This window comes from Corvus hawaiiensis, chromosome 20 (genome assembly GCF_020740725.1).
Source record: "Corvus hawaiiensis isolate bCorHaw1 chromosome 20, bCorHaw1.pri.cur, whole genome shotgun sequence".
NCBI classification, from domain to species: Eukaryota; Metazoa; Chordata; class Aves; order Passeriformes; family Corvidae; genus Corvus; species Corvus hawaiiensis.
The window spans coordinates 7,732,241-7,750,408 of record NC_063232.1 but is presented as its reverse complement, the minus strand read 5'-3'; the positions used below and the strand labels follow the sequence as shown (position 1 = coordinate 7,750,408).

The following is an 18,168-nucleotide window of genomic DNA, read 5'->3' as shown; positions in this document are numbered from 1 at the left end:
TGATTTGACAAAAGGTCAAAGACATAGGAGCAGCACATTTTTAACTACTGCAATAAGTTATAGAAACACCACAGTATAATTTCACCTTTCACGTTCTTTTTAAAGCTCACCCGTTTCAACTTGGGTTTGTTTTCCCCCCATGACAAACACATAGTTCCTACTCCTTCAGGCAGGCTCACCAGCTAACCTAACCCACTTTTTCACCTTTTGATATAAAGCTGACAAGCTGCAGAGAGATCTCTTGGGCCCAGAGGGCTCATTAGAACCCATCTTCTACCCTGCACAGCTTACCTGGGCCCTGGGAAACCAAATGCCCTGAGGGGTGGTTTACATTCTTTCAGATAAAGGTAGGGGCTGCTCCAAGACCAGCTGGCTTGCTTGAATCAGGTGTTGTGACTAACTCTGATCAAAAATCAGCAGTGAAACAAGGACCGGAAAACAGGGCATCATCTAAACCTCACCTTCTGCACAAACACACCCAGTGCTGGAAGGTTTGAGAAAGCCCCAACATGCTCCAAGCTCATGCTCATGCATTTTCCCAGCTCCAACAGGCTCCAAGCTCACCAGCTTTGCGAGTCAAGCATTGCTGTGCACCAGCATCAAGCCCCTCTTGCTTTGAGACAGAATGAGCACGTGTCTCATCCCAACCACTACCAGGGATTACAATGAATTCCATTTGTTTAGCAACATTTTCATGGCGCTTTAATGCAAGCCATATCTTGGAGGAAATTTTCTGATGTGCTGAAGTAGTCCTGGATAGTTTTGTGTACACCTAGAAACGGCTTTTCTCTCTGCCGTAGTGGAACGAGTCTTTCCCCAGGCAAAGGGGAAGTGCTGCCTCCTCCCCTGCCCCAGCTGCACGTCAGATCTCTCTGAGCTGAAACCGAAAGTGGCTCCGTTCCTGCTGAAGGAAAATAAATGCTGCTACCACCCAGTGGAAAGTCATCTCACAGCCAGGATCCCTGGGTGCTTCACAAAACTTTGGCCAAGTGAACTTTGCAAAGACTAATCCCAAACATCCCTATGGCCACAAAGTTTCCCGTTCTTATCCTGCTGAGTTCATCCTTGTAGACACAAGAATTCTTAAATTTGAAGACAAAAACCTAGAAGGTTTGAATGCTTTTATTTGAATTTTTATACAGCAATACAAATTATACAGATTCGTTACAGTACAGATTTTGCAGGGGTTTATAGAGGTACTTTGTGAGTTTTTGGTTTATTTAAAAGAAAGAGGCAGATCTCGGGAGCACGGTGACATGAACAAAACAATCTTGTGGTAGGAAGCAAATCCTGACCACAGGGAACACTAACCTGGCTGAAACCTACTGGGCAGAAACGTGGTGGCAACATTCCCAGCAATAACATCCCAAAAACATCAACCCTGGGATACTCTAGAGCTTTACACAGGAATTGGTGAGCACACAGGTAACAGGGTTGTTCCTGTAACGCTGAAAGTCCTCAAAGCCCTTGGATGTACTTTGCTGCAGAGGGGACAGAAGTGAGGGAAGCTGATGTCACACTGAACCTGCTGTTGAGCAGGTGATGTCACAGAACAGAGTTGTTGACGCGATGGAAAAGGAAACCAGAAAACGCTTTAGATTTAGTCACTCAAACAGGTACAGTAAGATGAGGAACACGATTTAAGACCTAATAACGCTGCCTCCATGGGCACACCAAGACACCGCATGCACCACCAGAACCTAATGGCTCGTGTCTTGTGTCCATCTCGGGTTCCTGTGAGCAAACTCAGGAGAACAGCAGAGCTTCCCTGCAGGGGCTGAACAGATAATGTCATCAAGGTATTGCTATTACTAATGTGCATCAGGCTTGAGAGTCAAGTGTCTGGCACTGAAGGATTAAAGCCTTTCAGCAGGCAGGGTCAAAAATATGATTACACCATCCTAAGTGCTTCTATTCAGTTTGGTTTAATACTGCTATAGCAAGTGCTGTCACAAACAACAGAATAAATTACAAATTATATAAATAAAATGTATGCACCAAATAAAAGATATCTCTCTGCCAGTTTGAATATACTTTGTTCCTGCAGTGGGTAAGTGGCATTTAAGAGGAGGGAGTCAACTACCAGATGAGAAAATTCCACTCTCAGCTGGAAATCAAATTCCTTTCCAGTCACAGAAACTCCCTTTTCTAACAATTTAACACAAGCAACACCAACTAAATTGCATCCCGAGAATCCGTCCCAGGGAAGCCCTTGAAAGGTACAAAGGTAACTGATTCTACACTAGAATATGCTGGAATAGGCGAGCGGTCCCTTTCCTTCAGAGCGTTTGCACTCCACTGGTAGTGAAACAAAGAAACCACCAGAATGTAGAACATAACACAGATTTCAAGATGCTCAATGATAACAGCTGCTCTTGCTGTGAGTGCGAATAACCACGAGACGGCTTCTGCGCACAGAGAGGGAACGGGGTCGGTACAGAAAACCTGTGACTATGCCTTGGAGCCAACCTGACGCACAGAGCCGCTGTCCAAAACACGCCCAGGAAAACAGGGGGATTCCAGCAAAGTCACTCCAAGCAGATTTGTCCAAAGTAGCAGGACAAGGACTGCTCTGCAAGCTGCAACACGCCAGCGCTCTGATTGAAGGGGCTGCACGTGCATTCCAAAATCTGCTGGCTTTAATATTAAATCTTTCCTACAAAGAGGAAAGGTTGGTTGCAACATTACAGGATTTGCTCTAAAATTCTCACAGTTTTACCATCTTTTCTGAAGACAAGTCAGCAGCCAGTAATACAGGTAGGAAATGCTCCTACTAGATTATGTACTAAATTCAGGATTGAAACTGTAACAGCATTCATGACATAAGTTAAAAATATCAGTATAATCCAAAACTGCCCTGGGACAGCAAGCTTGGCCACAATCATCATCAGCCCTGGGAGACCTGCAGAACTTCAGAAATTCATGGGCAGCACTGGAGACTCTGAATAGTGGCAACACATCTCAGCAGGAGAACAAGTTGTTGCTTAGGAAGGCCAGTAAGCCACACTCGAGGGCATGAATTTAATGTGACTCTACCATCACCAGCCCATTATTTGAATGTGTGAACACTCCTCCACCTCTTTCTTCAGCCGTCAGAACAACCTTGATGGCCACAAGCACAAAGAGCCCCCTCAGAATCTGCTCCAGGCTCGCACAGCCCAGCAAGTCGGCAACACACCCGTGCCAGCACTGGGTGCTGCTCTGAGTGCTGGGATGAGCTCTCCCAGGGCCATTCCTGGACTCAGGAGTTCAGTGGGGATTACTTTTTGGTGGTTGACAGCAGAGTTTTGCAGCACATTAAATGCTGCTGTTCACTGCTGCAGTGTCCAACAGCTCTTCCAGACTCCCAGCTTTCCCACCTGCAACCAAACTGGAGTAACATGGCAAAGCACTTCCTACAGTAGCAAAGCAAACTCAGCTTCAGTTCCAAAACCTGCCTGGTGCCTTCCTGCCTTCAGTTTTGTTTATTTTTCTACATTTAAGCTGGAAGAAAGCTCTGCACAGCTACCAGAAATAACTCAGTGAGAACATGAATACCCGCAAAGTGAATTATCCATTTGCTACACTGCTGGTACCTCCTCAGTCTGGGCTTTACCATGCGAGGCTTAGCCTTAAGCTGCAGGTAAAGTTAAGCATCACAGGTTAAACCTCAACTGCTTTTCCTGGTGGGATGGAAAGAAAATCTTGCTTCCTCCTACAAAACTCAAATGCCGCATCCATACATTAAATATAGTTGTGTCAACTGTTGACACAAACTGGTTGATAAGCTTCTGTATAGGAAAACATCCATCCACTGAATTTTTGAAGGAGGGAAAGAAAAAGGACTGGAGGAGTCTGACCCTGCACCAGGGGAGGAACAGTGTGGAATGCTCCAAAGAAGCCATGCAATGCATGAATGTTTGCATATGAAAAATTACTAAAAAAAAAAAAAAGACACAGTGATTTTGGGACCAGGCTGCATTCACTAGTGGGAAACCCTTCCAGAACTAAGATGAGCCGTTTGCCACCTCTCTCACTCATCAGGGTTCCTTTTCTCCATGCAGTGATGAAATCCCTGCTTCCAGCAGCACCAGTTTCACAGGGCAGCTGTGGATAAGCTGTGGCAAGAGCTGCAGGGGACCAACTCTCAACCAGCCCTGCTCTTCTGCACTCCTCAGGCTGACATGCCCGACAGCCAGGTACTGGCACACACAGCTCCAGCACAGGCTCCAGAGCAGGACTGGGACTCTGCTCAAGCTGTGGTAAGAGTAGGTCTAAAGAGAGGGTGGACTGAGCAGCTGGAAGCAGGAACACCTCCCATCCTTTCAGGCTATGGAAAGCAGTAAAACCAGCAGGGAGGTCAGAGCTCATTTCCTCAATAAAAACATGGCTCTATCTCTTTCAATTTACCCTGCAGTAAGCACACACTTCAAAGCCACAGGGCAACAGCCTCCTTAACTATTATTCCTAGTGGGAAACGGGTCAGTTGGAAAAGTTGGAGGAAGTGGGCAAAACAGCAGTAGCTGATCCATTTACTATCTCAGCACAAAGCCCACAGAGCTCAGTACTCACACTGGAAGGACACATCCTGCCTGGTGCTGGGCACAGGGCAGCAGCACCCATCTGGAGGAGCACAGCCTGACCAGCTGCAAGACCTGCAAGCTGCAGGAATTCCAAATCCCACCTAGCAGCCTTAGCAATGCACTCAAGTGACACTGAAGTCACAGGACAAAAAAGTTGGGCTCATTTCCACCCATAAACAATTTTGACTTCACTGTTCCAGCACTCTTTAGATTAGATTCCTCCCCTTTATCTTTTCCTCTTCCCCCCTTTATTTTGTATCAGAATGGCTCTAAGACAAATTAACACAATATTTGAAAACTGAGGGGGGGGAGAAACATGGTAGAGTAGACTCAATAAAGACCAATGTTAAGTATTACTTAATGTTTTCTTTTATTTAAAAGATCATTCACAAAATACCATATCCATAAATTTATTTTGTTATGAAGCAGAATGTGTTAAGTGTTTGGAATTCTTTTTTTTTTTTTTCCTTTGTTTTTACATTTAAAAGTCAACTGTCTTGACTAGAAGTGAGTTTTTATATGGGAATTTGTTCTTAAAATCTTTTCCACATTGAAGATGTAAATAGATCAATTATTGGTTTGGAATACAACCACACAAATGCATGTCTGTCTTAAAATTAAGTATTAGTGTTAGACAAATGGTTCTTATCTCAGAAGCAGATTAAGTGAAAGGCAGAAAGAAGGAAAGAGTAGTTCTGTAAATTGCTGGGACTCTGACTTAAAATGGGAACCGTAGGGAATAAATTCATCACTAGCAGTGGTGCTGGTAGTGGGGCAGCCATGCTTCCAATCTCTTCTTGTAAGTACTCTGGGGTGCTGGCTGGTTTATCTGAAGGCTCTCAGCACTGGCAACAGGGGCCCAAGCTCTTCCCATACACTGGACATGTCCACACTTCAGTGTGGTAGAACCAGGTTTTGGTTTTAAACATTAATGATTTCTCCTTTTGCTTTAGCCTCCCCTCCCTCCTCCCACACAACACTGACAAGAAACATTTCAAGTGAAGAGAGGTGCAGCAACAAGAGATGCTTTTTACCAAAACTTCTGCATGAGAATCTATAGCAGAAAGATCTCTAATCTGCCCATTTTCAAAGTATTCTGAAAGCTGAGGTGCTACAACTGTACCCCACTGGGCAAAGAAATACAGGGGATAGTGACGGTCAAATACTGCATGGCAAAGTATACACTCCAACAAAAATAAAAAAGTCAATTTTATTTGTAGAAACTTCATTTAAAAATTTACCAAACACGTAAAACCCAGAAAAGTAAGCAGAAAGAGCCAGTGAGCAGTTGTGCTCAAACAGGCACAGCTTTGCAGCACTAACCTTGAGCTCAGAGGTGTAGTAGCATCATACCATTTGGAAGTCAAGAGCCAGCAGGAAGAGGCTGCTGGAAGAGGCTTTATCCATACTGATTCCACCAGCTATTCACCAGGCTTGTCAGGCAAGGCATCCATTAAATTGATCCTTCCTGACAACCCATGTGAAAGGGCAGCTGACCCCCTTTGTTTTGTAAGGGGCTCTGCTGTGAACAGCAACTATCACCAATTGTCATAAATGGTATTTCACTACTCAGTTAGAACTGTAAATTTCTGTTCAACTCATCTGGACTCTTCAGTTTTCCTCTTCAGAGCCACAGCAATACAGAACGAGACATGCAGGTCAGAAGAGGAACACTGAGGAAGTAAAAGGAAACGATCCAGGGAAATAACTAAGTCTAACCTGTGCTTCTAAAGTAAAACAAACCCAGAAAGGAAGAAGTGAAGCAGCACCTTTGTCCAGAGACCTCCACACTTGTGGAAGCAGCCACACTGCCTTATCTACTGGCAACTGTGCTGCTTGGAAGGAAACAGAAGAGGGAAACTCAGCACAAAGCAGGCACTAGATACAGCAAAGCCAAGAACGTACTAAAAACCACTTGTTAACAGCTGACATGCATTCACAAGCTCTGTGTTTTCGGTTTCAAAGAGGACAAATACCAGATGGCAGGAATGGTAAACTGCAGGGTTGACATTCCAGCAGAGCTAGTCACTCTGTACTGTCTTGCTTTTTCTCCCGCCTCCCCATTCCCTCTCAACCCCAAACTCAGTCGTGCTCTTTTACTACTTCCTCCCGGGGCTTGGCTCCTCCAAAGATTGCAGAGTTTGGATTGGCTACTTGATTGAGGGGAGTATCGACTGTTCGAGGTTTGAGCTGGAGTCGGGGTCGCTGTGCTCTTTCCTCTGAAAGGAAAAACATTCCACTTGTGAGATCTGCCTGTCAAGGGCAGGAGCTTTACCCTGACAACAAAACCAGGAGTCTCCTTTGCACAGGAAGACTGAATCACACATGGTAGGAGTTTACCTTCTGTTGGCTCTCTAAAGTCCATGGAAGACCCACGAAGGGGAGGCCCATCTCTGAAGCGACCAGTGCCACCACTTCCCATGGAGGCACCTGGTGGTCGCCGGTCTCCAGGGCGGGTTCCTCTACCCCGACCTCCCAAGAAGTCATCATCTTTGAATCCTGAAGATGGAAGACAGTGAATTTAAAGAGCATATTTTGAAATGTTTTTAATCTAGACTTTTATCTGGATAACTGGAAAACCTTGCTAGTCACCGCTGTCAGTCCAAGGTGATGCACTGAGAGCCTTTGTCTGCAGACAGATTGTTTCACAGAGCTCTAGCACCTTCTGGAGGAGTTGTTCGGGTTCCATTTGAAACCAAGTATACTATGCCAAGTTCAGGAAGTGCTTTATCCACCTAGAGGCTTATTGGAGTGTTGGAGAGTGGGTCAAGCGTGTTTAAAATATGAACCTCAGCTGCAACTTCAGTTTGTTAACACCATTAGCTGACTTGACAGACAACACTACAAGAACTCAGAGTACTTCCATAGCCAGATCATCACACTGGCTACACAGCCTTAGCATGAAATCTGCAGGAGCAGAGCAAATGGGAAAATAGCTGGGGAGTAGTGAAATACACAGTCCTTATAAAACGAAGTAAAACCCCAAGGCTGTTTAGCTGTACTATAAACTGACCAGGCATTTACTAGACTACTTAAAGGGCTGGGGAAAAAAACCAAATGAGACTTTAAACTGACTGCATTTCTTCAGTTTATGTATCACAAAAAAAAAAATCAAGAACTATCGTCACTGACCAGAGTTCCAGTCTGTACCAGTGATTCTCCTTGAGTATCTCTCCAAGCCCCCACTGCCTGCATTTCAGTGGGAGGAAGATACTTCAGGCTAACAGCATACAGAAAGGGAATACACTCAGATTTTCAGAAGCTGCCTGGAAGAGAAAGTTGTTTGGGTCCCAACTGAGATTTTCCTTTCCACTTCAGTATTTGGCAGAGTTGCAGAGCTGTCCCTTACTTACTTCAGTGCCAAACAGGCCATCTTTAAAGACTTGATCTAAAGCAAGGCTGAACAACCTGAGAAGAAAAGCTTCTGTAGCAGCTAAGACTGAAATGCTAAACTTTTGGCTCACAAATCACTCATCCAGCATTTATCAGGCTGAAATGCATCCACATTTGGAGAAGCTGCCAAAGAAGGTACAAAGCTGTGACACAGAACGCTTAGCTCCAGAGGCAGGTTAAGCACAGCGCTGCAGCAAGCTTCTCTCGCCAGCATCACGCTCCAGTCCATGCTGGGGGCAAGGGCACACTTTGCTTCTCCTACATCGTTCATTCCACTCACGCAGAGACCAGACACTGCAAAGTTGTACTTGCCAACATCTCCCATCAGAAAATGGACCAAACCCATGAGTTCAGAGGACAAAAGCAATTGTGTTAATGATACCCTGCATTCTAATAGCTGGAACTGACTGGAAGTTAAGAGCAAACCCGGTAGCTCAGTCACTACCTTCCACTCAGTAAGCTCAGTCACTTGCTGCAGCTGCATTACCAAAACAGGTCCAAAAGTTAATGAACATTTTGCTTTTACAAGTGCTTTGGGACACTAATCTGACTTTAGAGAAGTCAGTTACTTCAGGGACACATGTACAGTGACATCACATCTCCTTAAGAAGATGAAAGCCTCTGCTCTGACAGAATATCAGTCTTCCTACATGATCTGTCTGTTTCTGCTACTATTCAGAAATTTACTTAGTTGTATGTTTGAGAAATGCTTAAAACAGTCACCATAGGCTACATCTGGACAAGAATTCTGTCATTTAGGGTCATTTCATAGACTTTTTGATCAAGACTCTTTCCTCTGTTACAAGGCAACGGCAGATGCCCCATGAGGAATCCCACCACAGCTGCAGGATGTCCAAAGTTGGCACATACAGTAGATTCAATCAAACCAGTAATGGGGACAAATGAAAATGATAACATTTCAGTGCCTTTTAGGCTTCCTATCTGTACAAGTGTTAATACTGATACCAGAATTGAAGTCATCTCTGGAATCCCATCCACCTCCTCTGGATTCTCGGGAACCTCCTCCCATTCCTAGGAAAAAAGCCACAATTGTGTTCAGGTCTGAAGCTGTGGGAAAGACTGAGCAAGGGAATACCAAACCAATGTTTCAGTCCTTCAATATCCAAAGTTATGCTGATGGAAAATCCTTTTCTTTTGGTACTACCAAGTTCCATTGCACAGGAACAAACAGTTTAAGTTAAACAAGAATAAGTGGTCAGAAAAATTTCTCTAATGCACATTCAATGGAAACCTCTGGTGAGTCTGGTTCAACCAACTTTCAGCTACAGGCAAGAATGTTTCTACACTGGAACAAGAGACATACTCCAAAATAAGCACTTGTCTATTTGTGCTTACTCACTTTTCATACATCATCATAAAATAGTAGCAGATCAGACTGTTGGGCTTATGATTGTCCTCTGCAAGACACAACACATTATTAGGGGTATTGGTCTCACTTCCTGGGTTAGGAGTGACAATACATCCAGCCTTTGGACACAAAGCACAGCTTAATTCCAGACACCTCAGGAGCAGCAGCAGCAGCTGGTTAGAAACAGGTAATTATATACATACAACATTTCACCTTTCAATATAATCTTCATGTTCACTTGCATGCCTTGTCTTAGCATTAGTCAGCACCAGAAGCCATAACTACGACCACTGTATTAAGAAGCTACTTAGAAAAAGGGAAGTCACCTCTGTCATCCGGCCCGCCACCTTTTCTGAAGCCAAAGCCACCTTTATCCTGTTTCCTGCCTTCTGCTATGTCCACTCGGAGTGATCGGTCACCCAAAAGCTGTTAAATCAATGGAAGAATCTGTTCAGGATGTATCATAAGGGCTGCCAAAGGGTTTGAGACTTATGCTTGTCTTTGATTTCACAAATTAATTGCAGGTGTACTTACTGCACCATCATATGTAAGAGCTTCCTTGAGTGACTCCACCTCATCGAACTCTACGTAACAAAATCCTGTAAGGAACAAATCTCAAGTTAGTAGCACTTTAAAAGGCCTTTGTAAGAAGCTACTCCTCCTGCATATCTGCTAATAGCTTCCTTCTCTTTTAAACATGAGTTGTGATGTGCAAATTCAAGATGTGCATGGCTCAGAAACCAATCATCATCATCAACAATGAACACATTTACCTGCACCTGTTAATGATGGGGCAAATCCTGAAACAGAACTCTGGGCACTCTGTGAATGCCAAGAGCCTAATTCCCTTTCCCACAGAGTTCTCATTATAGATTACATCTGATCTATGCCTTCAGACAGTTATTCAGCTGAATACTGACACTTTGTTCCTTGTGTTTTTAAACAAGAAACTGAAATACCTATGTGGCCAGAAGTGTGATTTTGTGTCATCACATCATTTAGTGGATTTACTCCTTTTCAAAGGTCCTCTGTTATCCAACGTAAGCCTTTTCCACCCCTTAAAGTAACTTACAAATATAGTCCATTTCCACCAGACAAGTCCCACAGCAATTGAATTTGCTTCCTCTAAAACAACTGCCTGAGTGGGTTATCTATTTGCTTTTTCTCCCTGTCTACTAAAAAAAACCCCAGAGCTGAAGCAAGGGGAGTCTTCTGAAGTAAAGGAATTACTCAATGCTTAAGGTCATGGGACTTAAGTGGGTCAGCTCTGGTAGAATTCATACCAGACAAGGTTTGAGAAAGTTATTTTATGTCAGGGCAAATATTGACTCCTCATTCATGTTACTCTGTATCTCAAGGTGATGGAACAATGACTCTCATTCAAATTATACATTTATATATTAGTGAATAAGAAAACCTGCATAAGTCAACATAAAGCAGAGAAAAACTGTGCTTTAGACTGAAATTCCCTATTAAAGTGACTTTTTCTCCTACTAGTTTTTCATCTGCCACCAAAGAACTCTGAACGCTCACCTTTAAATTTGTCTGTTTCCTTGTCTCTGACTAGTCGTACGCTCCTTATGCTGAGATCCTTGAAGATGGCATCTATGTCTCCTTGGACAGTGTTGAAGGGCAGATTTCCCACATATGCTGTGAAAGGGGGTTCTGTTGGCAGCTCTTTATTTCTGCGGGAACCAAGGCCACCACCACGAGACCTGTTGAAAAAAGCACAGTGCCTCTGGAACTGCCTCCCAGCACAGCCACAGTGCAATCCATAGCACTGCTCAGGTGCTACGTCTAGCTGCAAGTTGATTTTCCCACAACTTTGGTTAATTTTTCTATCTTTTTGCCTGTACCTACCACCTGAACTGTTGGTCAACTCCTTTCCAGTATTACCTGATGCAGTAGTTCAGTGGGAAACTGAATACATTACGAGGCGAACTCATTAATGAAGCGATGAATGAACTTCTCAATCCCCAATTCATTAAGGAAAGCAGTGTAAGGTTATCTCTACTGTCCCCTGCTCAAAAACATTACCTCCAAAAAACAACATCTTAGAACAGATTTTAAGAATAATTTATAGCAAAGAAGAAATACTTGCATGGCACAGGTTTGTCAGCTTATCCTGAAATTAAGCTGGATCCAATGCTTTTAACTAAACAGTGTATTACCAACACCCACTCCACAATCATCCAAGTTATCTCAGCAACATTTAGCTTAACAGAAACACCTTCCCCTCAGTCTGAAGCTGTGGCCATAATTGTTAGATATCTGGACTGGAATGCTTTGAACTGAACACAAAATAAATTTGGTTGAACAAGGGGTTCTGAGGCAGAAAAAAATTCTGTGCTGTCTGGATGTTTACGTTTTCTTTTGTCTTGTGAATTACAGAGGTAAACTGGGTGGTCTTTTCCTGTCTTGTCCCTCACTAACCAGTTAAACTCTTGGCACTGGGTGCTTAGGAAATAAATTGTCCCAGCTAAATTCTTTACTGTACTAATGTAACACATCTGTGTGAACTTCCTGCAGAGCCTCATCTTCAAAGGCCAACTTTGAGAGCAAGGTATATACAAGGCAACCTGAACTTAAAGTTCCTGGAATTGTAGACTATAGGATACCACTGGTTCCAACACCATTTGTCCCACGTAAGCAATCTCTGACCTTTACCTGAAATATCTACTTACTACTCTATCTTCCCTTTATCACCTTCCTTCTACTGGGCTTTGCTTGTGTCTGTTCCCTTTCCCTGAGGCTCCCCATGCATTTAAAACCACGGTGGAACACAAGCTGTACCAAAGCAGGATTTGCCAATGTGACAAATTAGATTGCTGCAGTCCTCCCTAAAATCCAGTAGGTCAAATAATTTTATCATTTCCTTTTATTCTGGCCGGTTGCATGCAGCCAAAAATTCCACTGGGCAAGCAAGGTACTTGACAGTATTTTTTTTCATTCAAGAATAAATATTTTATTACTAATGAATCAGATAATGCATTAAGCTTGAATAAGATTTCTTAACTCTTCCTAGGTGAGCCCATCATTTGTGCCTTATTTAGCAGCTCCATGCAAGAATCGTTTGTCACCAACACTATCAACATGCTGCTAAATCTACTTGAATCACAATCTACATATCTTTAATTAGTGTCCACCCAGGTTTGCATTTTAGCATTTTTGACAATATTCCTCATCTGCCTTTGTCTCATTAACAAGTCAAAAACATACTGGAGAACTAAAGCTATAATAGTTGTGAATTAACTTTAGTCACAAGACTGAGTTTTAAGGAGGAACTCCAAGAAAGCTGAGTTACAGTTCTAAATAATCCCAGAACATGTAGAATCAATTCCATGCCTTTGTCCTTAATTCTCATGTACAGTGTTAGGAACAGCTATTAAAATACCATACATTTAACCTGCATCCAAAAAAAGAAAATCTTAATGTTTATGTCCTACAGGAACATCAGAATTTCCCCAGGTGAGTTTCAAAGGAGCACTCCCTCCTCCTACATATTCTCAGGACATTCCCTGTGCTGCCAGTCACCTCACAGGGAGCTGATTCACCTAAAAACCCACCCTGGAGTTGAATCCTCAGCCAGACCAACAAGGTGATCTGGACAGCTGCAAAGAGCACTTTGCCAAGATGGAAAGAAGGAGAGCAAGAGCTGGAACTACAACTTGCATCAGCAACCTCTACTCAGCTGCATTTGAGCCACTTCTAAATTCACACCCTCAATCCCTAAAAGGATTTTCTGTGCTACTGACAAACCTTTCTACCACAGTGCACCAGAACTTCATGGGGTGCATTGTGTGGAAATCCATGCCCTACTGTGCAATCCAGACTGATTTTAAAGTCAGAAAATTAAACATTCTTCTCCAACTTGATATTAAGGCTTTAGTTATCAAATACATAACTATACCTTTGGTATTTTACTTTCCATTTGAAGAACAGAAATGGTCAATAACAGTTCCAAACCAAGTTTCTTATGGAACTTAGGTATAGTAAGACAAAAAGAAGCTGTTTCTATACTTCCCTACATTTTTTCCAACACTGAAACTGAAATAAAGGAAAACGGCTGACTTCAGTAACCAAACAATGAGATTGGAAGAAGATTCTCTCATTTGCAACAAAGTAGGACAAAAGTAAAAAAATAATTGAAAACACATCTGAACTAAGCAAACCAGAGTACTGAATGAGTATCTGCATTTCCCACTCTAAACTTTTGCTTAGACACAATTAGGTAATAATTATGTCATCTTACTGTGGGAATCTGAAAGACATGATCTGATTTCCTTTTCAGAAAACCAAAGCAGAAAGCTGAAGAGGAAAGCTTGCTTCTAGCAACACCCCCATAATTAAACTTTTGTGGGCTGAGTTAACAGCTTTGGCCATATTGGATAGAAAACAACTAAACTCCCATTTTGAGTAACTCCCATTACTCTTTTGCAAAGTTTAGTTATGTCTCCAGAAAAAAAGATCTGCCAAAAATTCAAAATGAAGGATATTTTGAAAGCCAGTATTTGAGTTAAATAGCCTTTCACTAGAGATCAAAGCTCAGGATTTACCTTTTGCACAGCAGAGACAACAGCCTACCTCAGTTCTGACAGAGCTTTTCTGGGGCAGCATAAGGATCAGCAGGATGACAGGGTCAACCCTCCAAGACCACAACACTAAATTCAAACCAAATTTATTCAAGCAGCCCAGGACATGTCTGGAGTAAGTATCAGATGTCTTCAGCAAAAAGCTTACCCAAGCCTAAAAATTAGGAGGTATCTTTTAATGCTAGATGGGTAATACATGGGACCCAAGCTGCCAGAAGCATAAGGACTAACTCCCCATTTTCACTGACCAGCACTTCAGCAGGTGAATCTCAACCTTTAGTAAGGTGCCCAGCACTTCAAGACACACCTAAATAAACAGCCTAGCAGCATGTCAGGAGTGGTAAACACTCCCTTTCTATCAACTCTGAGAAGCTTTACAGATGTTCAGTTTCAACTAGGCCTCAGTACGCTTAACTGCAGGCTTTCCTGTCAAATTTCAGGCTCCAAAACACCTTATAAAAAGCTTATAGTAAGCCTTTTGTCACTAATGTCAGCACCACATTCTTCACCAGGAATAAAGTGACTTTTGCATTCCTGAATATTATGATTCAGCTTTTAGTCAGTGCATCACTAAACATCTCAGGTGTAGCAAAATCCCATCTCATCACACCAGTCATATCCTGACTTCCACCATAATTTTGATGATATGAGAAAGAGGCAGATAACTTACATATGTTAGAACCTGTTGGGCACTGGTTTCCCATCTGTCATACTGAAATCCTGTGCTCTCTTACTATGTACACCAAAGGTTATGCAAAATGCAACTTCCACAAAAACTATTACATCTCAGCTGAGTTTACACTATTCCTACAGTCCTAGAGTACCTGAGCAGGAACCACTTTAAATTAGCATGGGATTCTTAATCAGAACCTTCCAGAACAGTCATGTTTTCATTACACTGCATATATCACAGAACTTTATAGAACACACACAGATACCTGTTAAATTGTGAATTAGCTATTAGTAACTTAATAGTGATAATGATAAATTAGATAGAAGTATACATTGGACTCTAATATTTGTAGTATCTGATGTTTAGAACTGCAGGTGAATCAGAGTAAGTTCATTTTCTTATCTGTAAGGACATCTATTAATTTGCAGGATGCCTTTAGTTCACCAAAGAAGGATCCACATCTTGCCTGAGAGCAAGTTTAAGTTTTCTTACAGGAATCTGAATATCAGATAAAATTTTAACTGGCATTTTTTACTTCACAGAATGTGCCTACATTGACCAGGATACACTGTGCAGCAATATCTGAGTTTATTATGAGTCAAGTGCCACTTTATGCTGCTGGCAAAGTTATTTTGTTACAGAATTTAAAAAAATAACAGAAATTCAAGTGGCTACATCATCTGCTTGCTCTGGGACATCTCTGAATTAGACACAAATGGTATCAATGCATGAAAATTAGCTTGAAAAGCTTAAGGTGTCAGAGTATTTCCAAAGACAAAAAAAACTTACTGCTGTTCTAACTCCAGCAGCTCCTCCCTGCTGCCTAAAGAGTCTGAAATGAAACCAAGTTATTCACCTAAGAGCAGAAAAGGGCATGAACACTCTTGATCAGGAAACACACCTTGGAAGATTAGATTATACAATAATATACTTGAGAAGATTTGCTCACAAGGAAGTTTATTCCACAGCTTCATGACTACTGTTTTATTTCAGTGCACACAGAAACTTGTAACAGCATCAACCTCCAAAAAAAAAAAAATCAATTGTTTGATTGCATCTTCCTAACCTAATTTAAGATAAACTTCTAGTTACTGGTTATTGTTTCTACAGCTCCTCCCCTAAAAACACTCTCAGCAGAGACACAGGCAAGCCCGATTCCTAAGGATCAGGGATTTGCAGTCAGCACCCGGAGCCCCGGATAACGCAGGACGGCGGCTCCCAGCGCTCCTCGAGCGGAGATACCACAAAGCCCTCCCATTTCCTCCCGCCGCAGGCACCACAACGCTGCCCGCTCCCGGGGGCGTCTCGTCCCGCCAGCACTGCGGCCTCCTGCCCTGCTCCAGTCCTTCAGGGACGCTCCCTCCACTCATCCTGCTCCGGCCCCGCACAAGCTCCTTAGGGCCTTACTTGGCTCTGGCCCAGCACCTCCCTAAATCCCCCCTCCACTCGCCTCCGGGACGGCGGGAACAGCGACACCCTCCCCCTCCCGCCTCTTGCCGGCGCTCCCGAGCCGCCCAGCCCTGAATTCTGCGGCGCTGGCCAGAGCAGTGCGGGGACGGCCGGGACCCCCCCCGGGACCCGCAGCCCCCACCCCGCCGCACAAAGCGGGTCCGCCACGGCCAGCGGAAGGGCGCTCCCGCGCTCTGGAGGAGAACGGGCAGGGGGCAGGACGAGCCCAAACAGTTCCCAGAGGCAGCGTCCTCGTTCCGCAACCCCCGCCCGCCATCCCCACGGAGCGGGGCAGGCCGGGCCCTGCGGCCGCGCCCCAGCCTCGCCCGGCCGGGGGCGCTGCTCCCCGCTCCCGTCCCAGCTACGGGGGGAGCCCTGAGTGCTGCCCCCAGCCCCACTTACCCGCGGCCACCGCCGAAGCTGCTGTAGGCCCGGTCGTCGTAGGGATCGAAATCCGCCATCGCCGCCGCGGCCTCGTCCCCGTGCGAGCGTGACAGGACCGCGCCCGAGGACCCCGCAACGCTTATATATGGCGGCGCGCGGGCCGGGGCTGCCCCGCGCCGTGCCTGCCTCCAGCTCCCCGCCGTGACGGGGCTGTCCGCGCCGCTGCCTGTCTGGAGATGTGCCGCGCGGCTCCGTCCCGTCGGCTCTGGGACGACATCTGCCCGGGCATCTGGTCGGTGTCTGCTCTGGGATCTGTGCGGGATTTGCCCGCGGCTCTGCCTGGGGATCTGCTCCGGATCTGCCTGAGATCTGCCGGTGGATGTGCCCGGGATCTCTCGGGGATCCGCCCGGGGATGTGCCCGGGATGGGCTGCGGTAACGCCTCCGGTGAGCGTTGGACTCTCCAGTGCTGATACAAGCCCAGCCCGCGGCTCTGATTCCCCAAGCATCCCGCTGTCGCTGCGGGCGGGGATCACAGAAATCATGGAAATACATCCTGCTCCAGGTGTCACAGTCATCCTCTAGGAATCACAGTGATCACAGGGAAGGATCCTGCTCCGGGGTCATTCCCTGCACTCCCGCGGGTGGCACAGGTGTCTGGCAGGGCAGCAGCACTGCGCAGTGCTCCGGAGGATAGTGCTGGATTTTATTACAAATTAAGACAAGGGGCGGTATCTGAGAGTTTCACAGTGTCCTTAAAAAATACCGTTTGCACCAACTGGTTTGTCTCCTTTTGCCAGGCCATCATTTAATGTTCTTTAATAAAACCACATGACAGATTCTCATACGATAACCGACTGTCCCCACACCTCGGGTGCCTGACCCCGAATCGCCGATCCCGGCTCACTCCGCATGCTTTGCCCCTCTGCCCCCGTCGAGCCCCGCGGAGACAGGATCCAGCCTGGATCCAACCCTCCCTCCAGAAATGGGAACCAGGTGAGGGAAGCCCAGGGAGCCCTTGGGGCAGAGGAGGGACGAATGAGTCCTACAGAGGAGCAGGGCTGTTGCAAAATGTGGAATATGTCAATATTATCTTAAGTAGGGATGTTCTTTAGTGTAAGATCTTTGCATACTTTCAGCAAGAGAGGAGACCTAACCCATGGGGCAGGCAGCAGTCAGCATCCCTTACTCAAGGACATCCTGGAACTAATGAGTGTTAAGGATGTAGAAATTCGGATATTGATGTATGTCTGTGTATACACTGTTAATTTAGCAAAAGACTCAAGGTCATGTATCCTATAGCTAACCTGTGTTCATTATAATTCTAAAAAGACCCTGTGAAGACCCTTCCCCTCAGCATGTGTAGAAATTGAGGTTACACAACTTGTAGATTACTAATCAACCCCAATAGATGAGCAGTACTTGGGAAGATACTGACTCTGAATTTCTGAGTATAAATAATGGTGTGAAAAGCCCGTGGGGGTGTGCTGGATTTGTGGAACACCACCGAGCACCGCGGCTCGCGCAACTCTGAAATAATCAATCAATGTGTCCGTCAAGTGTGTGGCTATTGGCTTGTGGCACACCGGGTAAGCAATCCGGTTTTGTGGGATGAGGGGCTGAGGGAGAGGGGTGTGAAGGGAGGCCATGAGGGCAGCGGGGTCTGAAGGGACAGGAATGGGGCTGAGAGGAGCGGGGTGCGCTGAGGGGAGCAGGAGTGGGGCCGAGAGGAGCGGGAAGCGCTGAG

General features: G+C 44.9%; 1 protein-coding gene across 2 annotated transcripts; it reads right to left on the bottom strand.

Moving 5' to 3' along the window:
- Positions 1-1,106: 1,106 nt before the first annotated feature.
- Positions 1,107-16,591, bottom strand: EIF4H (eukaryotic translation initiation factor 4H). Of its 2 annotated transcripts, XM_048324247.1 has the most exons (7): positions 16,441-16,591; positions 10,858-11,039; positions 9,859-9,923; positions 9,651-9,750; positions 8,922-8,987; positions 6,903-7,061; positions 1,107-6,781 (listed from the first exon to the last, which is right to left on the bottom strand). In XM_048324247.1, the coding sequence occupies exons 1-7, from the start codon at positions 16,497-16,499 to the stop codon at positions 6,645-6,647; spliced, it is 768 nt and encodes a 255-aa protein (XP_048180204.1). In that variant the 5' UTR covers positions 16,500-16,591; the 3' UTR covers positions 1,107-6,644. The 2 variants fall into 2 exon arrangements, with proteins under 2 accessions (XP_048180204.1, XP_048180205.1); XM_048324248.1 differs by lacking the exon at positions 8,922-8,987.
- Positions 16,592-18,168: the final 1,577 nt, after the last annotated feature.

What these genes read in the sequence shown, in the direction of transcription:
- EIF4H (XM_048324247.1), bottom strand. Translation starts at nt 16,499, where the DNA reads ATGGCGGATTTCGATCCCTACGACGACCGGGCCTACAGCAGCTTCGGC. An exon ending in GGAAACAGACAAATTTAAAG is followed by an intron (nt 9,924 to 10,857) that starts GTGAGCGTTCAG and finishes TGTTCCTTACAG; the next exon opens with GATTTTGTTACGTAGAGTTC. An exon ending in CTCTTACATATGATGGTGCA is followed by an intron (nt 9,751 to 9,858) that starts GTAAGTACACCT and finishes TTGATTTAACAG; the next exon opens with CTTTTGGGTGACCGATCACT.